Source organism: Calidris pugnax, unplaced genomic scaffold (genome assembly GCF_001431845.1).
Source record: "Calidris pugnax isolate Ruff unplaced genomic scaffold, ASM143184v1 scaffold123, whole genome shotgun sequence".
NCBI classification, from domain to species: Eukaryota; Metazoa; Chordata; class Aves; order Charadriiformes; family Scolopacidae; genus Calidris; species Calidris pugnax.
Genome location: NW_015090876.1, coordinates 2,132,060 through 2,140,937, shown reverse-complemented (window position 1 = coordinate 2,140,937; position 8,878 = coordinate 2,132,060). Strand labels below are relative to the sequence as shown.

The following is an 8,878-nucleotide window of genomic DNA, read 5'->3' as shown; positions in this document are numbered from 1 at the left end:
GTCGCCTCTCCGGCGGTAGGTACCAACCACCCTGCCGCCATCGCCGTGGGGCGAGGAAGGGGGTTTTTTTGGGCAAAGGTGGGTTTTCTGCTGGCTGTCGACCGAAGGGGTGTAGTCACCAGTGGAGGTGAGCGTGAAGGGCAGCATCTTGCCAGGGGATGGTCTCCATCGGTCGGACACCAGAAATATGGGGCAGGTCAGCCCTGGCAGCCCCGGGGCCGAGAGAATGGGGAAGCAACAGTCTTGGTGCCTTGGGAGAGGCAAACTCCTGCCTTGCTTTGTTATTGAGGGGTTGGAGGGGAAGGAGGTGGGGGGGGGCTTTTGTTTCTCTTGTTTTCTGGCTTTTCTGGTAGCGTCTCCTTTGGGTGGGGACGGCTCTGAAAGCAGGTGACGAACCAGGCAGCTGCTTTTTCTGGGTTGCTGATTCAATTTGGAGCCGGGTTAATAATAAGCAAAATAAGAATGAAGGGAGTTGTTGTCTTGTGGCTTCCCGGTGCCTTTTATGAGCGGAGGTAACTCTTAATTCAGTCTTTAATAGGTCGTTCCGAGCGTCTGGGATTCCTCCGGAGGGGGGTGAGCGAGTGACGGGGCCTGGGAGGCCGCGCTCCGCTCCCCGTGAGAGGGGACGGCGTATTGCGGGGCGGTGGATGGTGATTAGCCCGACTGCTAATTACAGACAGGAGCCAGTGGCCTTTCCCCCCTCCCTGCCCTGTCCTCCCGGCTTCATCTCGGTGTTCGTTAATAGCAAAATATGAGGTCTTCAGCCTTAAAACTCAACACAAATTTCTCTCTCTTGCATCTGGATGGGGTGAACTGGTCAACTGGTCTCTGAGTCCACCCCAGGGCTTTAAACGGCCGTGGGGTCGTTTCTGTTAACGGTGATGGAGCTGGGGGTTTGGGCCGAGCGCTGGGTGTATCCTCTTCTTACCTTCATCTCTCCGATTGCTCTAACCTGAAAATCTTGTTTTGTTTTTCCAGTTGCAATTTCTGAGCGGTTTTGTCCGGAAGACTGTGCTCAGGTTATGACGACTAATCCCAAACCGAACAAGGCATTAAAGGTAGGGAAGAAGGGAAGGATGGGGTGATGCTGGGGGGCAGGGGAGGCTGTCACAGGCCTTTGTGGCGTCAGTCGTACGGGTCCCAGAGACTCTTACACATGGGTGTCTCTAGGATTTCCCACTATCTACAGGAAGGGTTAGGGTTGAAGAATACTGGCAATACCCAAAAAAAGTCTCTGGGATGGGGTTGGAAGGTGGCGTGTCCCATTTGCTATCTAAGAGACTTTTGACTACAGCAGGGATTGGCAGCATCCTGAAACCAGCGCTCCCAGGCCTGTTGATGAAGTACTTCTGCTCTCAGGACTGGGAGGCCCTGGGGAAAGGAGGTGTCGAGGTGGTGTCTCTCAGATCTGTGAGACTGTAAATGCTTCAGACACACTGGCTTGGTGGTGGTCTGCCCATGGGGTTGTGGACATGTTGCCTTTCCAGTGTCCTAGCTCTTCGTTCCAGGTGTCCCACAGTCTCTGAAGAGACAAAAGGCTGATGGCTTAAAGGTTCTGCCCTCGATCTTGAAGGCCTTTTCCAACCTGAATGATTGTATGGTTCTGAAATGAATTGGGGGAGCCAAGCTGCCTGAGAAAAGGGCACAAGGCCTTGGTGTCTTTCTCGTGTAACTTCAGAGTCTGGCCTGTGCACCAGGGACACTGAGCCGGGCTGTGCTCCTTGAGGCCGAGCGGGGTTGGTTTAGATCACTACTGGGATGGGCAGTCTTCAGCAAAAAGCCACAAAATGCTGAATTAAACCCTGCGTAACAAGTGGCTGTTCTGCTTTTGAGGTGCTGCACTGGTGTCCCGGCCTAATGCTGGGAAAAGGTGTTGTCGTCAGGATTCAATAGGAATTCTGGGTCCTGGCGAAGGAACGCAAAGGGCTTCAGTCTGCTTTGCTGTACACTTATCTCCTTAAAAATCTTACTTTTTGGTTCACGCTGGGCGAGGAAGACTCACTGCTCTCTCTGACTTAAGAGGATTGTCCAAACCCAGAGGACAGCAGAGCTCAGATCTCAGCTATATTTTGCCCAGATGTTTTAGTGGAGCGTGTGCTCTCTGCGCTGCTTTGGGGGTGGTGTCCAGTGTCACGATGCTGAGGGGTGGCCCGTCTCTGCTCTGTCCCCACCATCCCTCCATGTAAGGGTTGGTAGGGGGGGAACACACACACACACACACACACCAGCACCTCACACCCTCCCCGTTTTGGGGGAGCGACAGGCAGAGGCTGTGATGGTGGCACGGCTGCGGTCGCCTCTCCGGCGGTAGGTACCAGCCACCCTGCCGCCATCGCCGCGGGGCGAGGAAGGGGTTTTTTTTGGGCAAAGGTGGGTTTTCTGTTGGCTGCCGACCGAAGAGGTGTAGTCACCAGTGGAGGTGAGCGTGAAGGGCAGCATCTTGCCAGGGGATGGTCTCCATCAGTCGGACACCAGAAATATGGGGCAGGTCAGCCCTGGCAGCCCCGGGGCCGAGAGAATGGGGAAGCAACAGTCTTGGTGCCTTGGGAGAGGCAAACTCCTGCCTTGCTTTGTTATTGAGGGGTTGGAGGGGAAGGAGGTGGGGGGGGGCTTTTGTTTCTCTTGTTTTCTGGCTTTTCTGGTAGCGTCTCCTTTGGGTGGGGACGGCTCTGAAAGCAGGTGACGAACCAGGCAGCTGCTTTTTCTGGGTTGCTGATTCAATTTGGAGCCGGGTTAATAATAAGCAAAATAAGAATGAAGGGAGTTGTTGTCTTGTGGCTTCCCGGTGCCTTTTATGAGCGGAGGTAACTCTTAATTCAGTCTTTAATAGGTCGTTCCGAGCGTCTGGGATTCCTCCGGAGGGGGGTGAGTGAGTGACGGGGCCTGGGAGGCCGCGCTCCGCTCCCCGTGAGAGGGGACGGCGTATTGCGGGGCGGTGGATGGTGATTAGCCCGACTGCTAATTACAGACAGGAGCCAGTGGCCTTTCCCCCCTCCCTGCCCTGTCCTCCCGGCTTCATCTCGGTGTTCGTTAATAGCAAAATATGAGGTCTTCAGCCTTAAAACTCAACACAAATTTCTCTCTCTTGCATCTGGATGGGGTGAACTGGTCAACTGGTCTCTGAGTCCACCCCAGGGCTTTAAACGGCCGTGGGGTCGTTTCTGTTAACGGTGATGGAGCTGGGGGTTTGGGCCGAGCGCTGGGTGTATCCTCTTCTTACCTTCATCTCTCCGATTGCTCTAACCTGAAAATCTTGTTTTGTTTTTCCAGTTGCAATTTCTGAGCGGTTTTGTCCGGAAGACTGTGCTCAGGTTATGACGACTAATCCCAAACCGAACAAGGCATTAAAGGTAGGGAAGAAGGGAAGGATGGGGTGATGCTGGGGGGCAGGGGAGGCTGTCACAGGCCTTTGTGGCGTCAGTCGTACGGGTCCCAGAGACTCTTACACATGGGTGTCTCTAGGATTTCCCACTATCTACAGGAAGGGTTAGGGTTGAAGAATACTGGCAATACCCAAAAAAAGTCTCTGGGATGGGGTTGGAAGGTGGCGTGTCCCATTTGCTATCTAAGAGACTTTTGACTACAGCAGGGATTGGCAGCATCCTGAAACCAGCGCTCCCAGGCCTGTTGATGAAGTACTTCTGCTCTCAGGACTGGGAGGCCCTGGGGAAAGGAGGTGTCGAGGTGGTGTCTCTCAGATCTGTGAGACTGTAAATGCTTCAGACACACTGGCTTGGTGGTGGTCTGCCCATGGGGTTGTGGACATGTTGCCTTTCCAGTGTCCTAGCTCTTCGTTCCAGGTGTCCCACAGTCTCTGAAGAGACAAAAGGCTGATGGCTTAAAGGTTCTGCCCTCGATCTTGAAGGCCTTTTCCAACCTGAATGATTGTATGGTTCTGAAATGAATTGGGGGAGCCAAGCTGCCTGAGAAAAGGGCACAAGGCCTTGGTGTCTTTCTCGTGTAACTTCAGAGTCTGGCCTGTGCACCAGGGACACTGAGCCGGGCTGTGCTCCTTGAGGCCGAGCGGGGTTGGTTTAGATCACTACTGGGATGGGCAGTCTTCAGCAAAAAGCCACAAAATGCTGAATTAAACCCTGCGTAACAAGTGGCTGTTCTGCTTTTGAGGTGCTGCACTGGTGTCCCGGCCTAATGCTGGGAAAAGGTGTTGTCGTCAGGATTCAATAGGAATTCTGGGTCCTGGCGAAGGAACGCAAAGGGCTTCAGTCTGCTTTGCTGTACACTTATCTCCTTAAAAATCTTACTTTTTGGTTCACGCTGGGCGAGGAAGACTCACTGCTCTCTCTGACTTAAGAGGATTGTCCAAACCCAGAGGACAGCAGAGCTCAGATCTCAGCTATATTTTGCCCAGATGTTTTAGTGGAGCGTGTGCTCTCTGCGCTGCTTTGGGGGTGGTGTCCAGTGTCACGATGCTGAGGGGTGGCCCGTCTCTGCTCTGTCCCCACCATCCCTCCATGTAAGGGTTGGTGCTACCCCTGTGCTGTTGGTGTTTGCAGGTAAAGGAGGAGTTGGGAGAGAATCTTACTTTTTGGTTCACCCTGGGTGAACCAACCCCTCCCAGACCAACAATGAGACGGGGTCCCAAGAGTGAGGAAGACTCCCTTCTCTCTCTGACTTCAGAGGGTTACCCAAACCCAGATGACAGCAGAGCTTAGATCTCTGCTATATTTTTCCCAGGTGTGCTCCCTGCACTGCTTTTGGGGTGTTTCCTAGCATCACAATGCTGAGGGGTGGCCCATCTCTGCTCTGTCCCTGCCATCCCTCCAGATAAGGGTTGGTGCTACCTCTGTGCTGTTGGTGTTTGCAGGTAAAGGAGGAGTTGGGAGAGAATCTTACTTTTTGGTTCACCCGGCGTGAACCAACCCCTCCCAGACCAACAATGAGACGGGGTCCCAAGAGTGAGGAAGACTCCCTTCTCTCTCTGACTTCAGCGGGTTACCCAAACCCAGATGACAGCAGAGCTTAGATCTCTGCTATATTTTTCCCAGGTGTGCTCCCTGCACTGCTTTTGGGGTGTTTCCTAGCATCACAATGCTGAGGGGTGGCCCATCTCTGCTCTGTCCCTGCCATCCCTCCAGATAAGGGTTGGTGCTACCTCTGTGCTGTTGGTGTTTGCAGGTAGAGGAGGAGTCAGGAGAGAATCTTACTTTTTGGTTCATGCTGGGTGAGGAAGACTCTCTGCTCTCTCTGACTTCAGAGGGTTACCCATCTGCTATATTCTTCCCAGGTGTTTTAATGGATTGTGTGTTCTCTGTACTGCTTTTGGGTTGTCTCCCAGCGTCACGACGCTGAGGGGTGGCCCATCTCTGCTCTGTCCCCCTCATCCCTCCAGATAAGGAGGAGAGAATCTTACTTTTTGGTTCATGCTGGGTGAGGAAGACTCTCTGCTCTCTCTGACTTCAGAGGGTTACCCATCTGCTATATTTTTCCCAGGTGTTTTAATGGAGCGTGTGCTCTCTGTACTTCTTTTGGGTTGTCTCCCAGCGTCACGATGCTGAGGGGTGGCCCATCTCTGCTCTGTCCCCCTCATCCCTCCAGATAAGGAGGAGAGAATCTTACTTTTTGGTTCATGCTGGGTGAGGAAGACTCTCTGCTCTCTCTGACTTCAGAGGGCTACCCATGTATTATATTTTTCCCAGGTGTTTAAATGGATCCTGTGTTCTCTGTACTGCTTTTGGGTTGTCTCCCAGCGTCACAACGCTGAGGGGTGGCCCATCTCTGCTCTGTCCCCACCACCCCTCCAGAATAAGGGTTGGCTCCTGTGTTCTCTGTACTGCTTTTGGGTTGTCTCCCAGCGTCACAACGCTGAGGGGTGGCCCATCTCTGCTCTGTCCCCACCACCCCTCCAGAATAAGGGTTGGCGCTACCCCTGTGCTGTTGGTGTTTGCAGGTAAAGGAGGAGTCAGGAGAGAATGCCCCAGTGCTGAGTGATGATGAACTCGTGTCAATGTCCGTGCGGGAGCTGAACCAGCACCTGAGGGGTCTCACCAAAGAGGAGGTCATCCGTCTGAAGCAGCGGAGGCGCACGCTGAAGAACCGGGGCTACGCTGCCAGCTGCCGCATCAAGCGGGTGACTCAGAAAGAGGAGCTGGAGAGGCAGCGGGTCGAGCTGCAGCAGGAGGTGGAGAAGCTGGCCAGAGAAAACAGCAGCATGAAGCTAGAGCTGGACGCCTTGCGCTCCAAGTACGAAGCACTCCAGACCTTTGCTCGTACTGTGGCGCGAGGGCCCATCACCCCCACCAAAGTTGCCACCACCAGTGTCATCACCATCGTGAAATCGGCCGAGATCTCGTCCAGTTCTGTGCCCTTCTCAGCAGCCTCCTAGTGCCCTCGGTGTGCCCTCGGGGGGGGAACTAGCAGCCTTTCAGAGGGGAGGGGGATAAGGCTCTTTTCGTGCGTCGTTCCGGAGCCCTTGGTCACCTCAAGAATCTGGCATTTTAACGATTCTCTTCCAAAAGTGCAAAAAAAATAGGAAAAAAGAAAAAAAAAGGAAAAAAAGAAAAGATAAAAAACCCTTCTCAGCAGCCTCCTAGTGCCCTCGGTGTGCCCTCGGGGGGGGAACTAGCAGCCTTTCGGAGGGGAGGGGGATAAGGCTCTTCGTGCCTCGTTCCGGAGCCCTTGGTCACCTCAAGAATCTGGCATTTTAACGATTCTCTTCCAAAAGTGCAAAAAAAAAAATAGGAAAAAAGAAAAAAAAGAAAAAAGAAAAAAAAACAACCAAACCCCAAACCTACGAAGGGAACTTAACTGGCTGCTTCTGTCTGGGCTCGGGGGCTCCATCGACCTCTCGTGCCCGGGATCTGAGCTCCGTACGCAGCACCAACCGCAAGATCTGCTTCCTCCTTCCCCCCAGCCTCCCCTCCCAGCCGTGGGTGGCTTTCCCGCTGGGAGAAGACAACCTGAGGAGCCTCCAGAGTCTTCGTGAATGATGCTCAAGAGCCGGGAAACAGATGGAACGTAGAAGTCATCGTGTGGGATGAATGTATGGGGAAAAAAAAAAAAAGAAAAAGAAAAAAAAGAAAGAAAAGAGTTTCCTTTAGTGGCATCCTACTCCCTGGAAGAAGGGTCTCCCCTGCCTTCCCCGCTTCCATCTGATATTCCGAGGGCAGGGATACAGGCTCTTTGGATTAGATTTCATCCTGCTGTGAGTGGATGGGAGCGGGAGGACGATGGAGATTTAATGCTTGGGTCTGACCACACCCGTTAGGAATAACCTTTTGTTTTCAATCCATGCTGTTAAAATATGGAAAAATATATATTTTACATATTTTAATACGCCCCATTTACCTGTGTGGCCTATAAAAAACTACATTGCAGCCTCCTTTATTCCAAGCCCAAGTTTCCCAATAGCTCCTTCACTAAGGTGTGCCTGTGAATTGGGTATATTTATGCAGTTTTATTTCTTCCAAATGATCTGCGATCTTGAAGTAGTGGCTTTTTTTTTCTTTTTTTTTTTTTTTTAATTTTTTTTTTTGGTGGATTCCCTGAAGCTCGAGGAAAGGGGGAAGGCGCAGTAAACGCCGCGAAGAGCTGTGTGTCGGAGGGGAGGTGAGGATGAGGAGGGTAAATGCTGTGAGTGTTACCAGGCAGAGGCAGGGCTGGCCGTGAGAGGGTGGGATCGGCGCTGTGAGAAAGGGGTTTGTGCAGAGTTATTTGGGGAAAGATGTTTTTTTTGAAGCACTGGAGTGTAACCAGAGGGCGAGAGCGTTCCGACGGGAGGGGAGAAGCTGCAGAGCCTCCCCTTTGACAGAAGCACGGGTAGGGTTAGCAGTGACCTGTCCCAGCTGCAGAGCTGGGCTCCCCAGTTGTTGATGACCAGAGAAGGGCTACGGGGAGGTGGGATGGGAGCTGGAGGAGGGTTTTCCTCCCCATCACCCGTCTGGTGCTGAAGGTGGGATCCAAAGAGAGCAGTGAACATCCCTCAGCGTTCAGGTGACCCGTAGGGATGTCACCCCAAACCTTGGACGCTGTCTCTTGGGAATGGGGGAACAATCCCAATGGGCAGGATGGAAAATCAGGATGGGATGGGGTCAGGGTGTGGTGCGTGTAGGGGATGGAAAGAAAAATTGGGATAGAGAAGTCGTTCGGATGGCTCTGAGCAAGGGTTTGAGAGAGGGATTTCTGGAGATGGGCAGGAGGTGGGAAGCCGAAAGGAGAGGGATCCTGCTGTCGCCCAGCAGCGCTGAAAAGATGAATGTTTCCAGGTCACTGTAAAACAAAAAACAAGAAGAAAAAAAAAAGAAAAAAAAAAAAAGAAAAAAAAAAAATAGCTATGTTGGTGTTTGTGTGTTTTGTTGTTGGGTTTTTTTTTTTTTGTTCTCTTTTTGAAGTAGGAAAGCAAAGGGACTGTGAGTTTTGCAGGGCAGGTCAGAGGCTTGTGGAATGGCCGATGCCTGTTGTCACACAGGTGAGAAGAGCATGAGGTTGCTGAGGTTTTGAGGTGAGGAGAAGAGCTTAGAGGCTGTTTGGGCTCCGGAACAGAAAGTAGAGATCGTGGAGAATTCACGAGTATTTTGGACTCAAAGAGAATTAATCAAGTGCCACCGTTGTTGCGAAGGGGACAGGGAGCTGGCATCTGACACCCAGTATAAGTTGTTGTTTGAGGTTTTGTCTTGCTGTGAGCGGCAGTGAGTTTGTAGAAATTTAGCAAAGCCCTACTTGTCTTTGGAAGAAGTTGTTATCTTGCCTTTTTTTTCTTTTTTTTTTTTTTTTTTTTTTTTCCCTTTTTACCTCCAGATATGGCATAATGGGACCTGGTTACCTTAAAATAGCCAACTGATTCCTCCTCCCAACTCCTTCAGAGAAGGGGTGTTATTATCTCCAGTAATAAATGGAGGGGCAGGAGGAGCAAGGTGCGATT

The 8,878-nt window shown here is 52.1% G+C and overlaps 1 protein-coding gene across 3 annotated transcripts in view; it reads left to right on the top strand.

Moving 5' to 3' along the window:
* MAFK (v-maf avian musculoaponeurotic fibrosarcoma oncogene homolog K) overlaps positions 1 to 6,487 on the top strand; it is a 12,894-nt gene extending 6,407 nt beyond the window's left edge. Inside the window, exons 1-3 of one of the 3 annotated variants that reach the window (XM_014946258.1) lie at positions 2,210 to 2,307; positions 3,271 to 3,350; positions 5,909 to 6,487. In XM_014946258.1, the coding sequence (XP_014801744.1) occupies positions 3,315 to 3,350; positions 5,909 to 6,343 (471 nt within the window). In that variant the 5' untranslated portion in view covers positions 2,210 to 2,307; positions 3,271 to 3,314 and the 3' untranslated portion in view covers positions 6,344 to 6,487. Of the gene's footprint in view, positions 1 to 978; positions 1,752 to 2,209; positions 2,308 to 3,270; positions 3,351 to 5,908 lie in introns of those variants that run through there. The other 2 variants (XM_014946259.1, XR_001412523.1) reach the window with 2 other exon arrangements.
* The last annotated feature ends 2,391 nt before the right edge of the window (positions 6,488 to 8,878 follow it).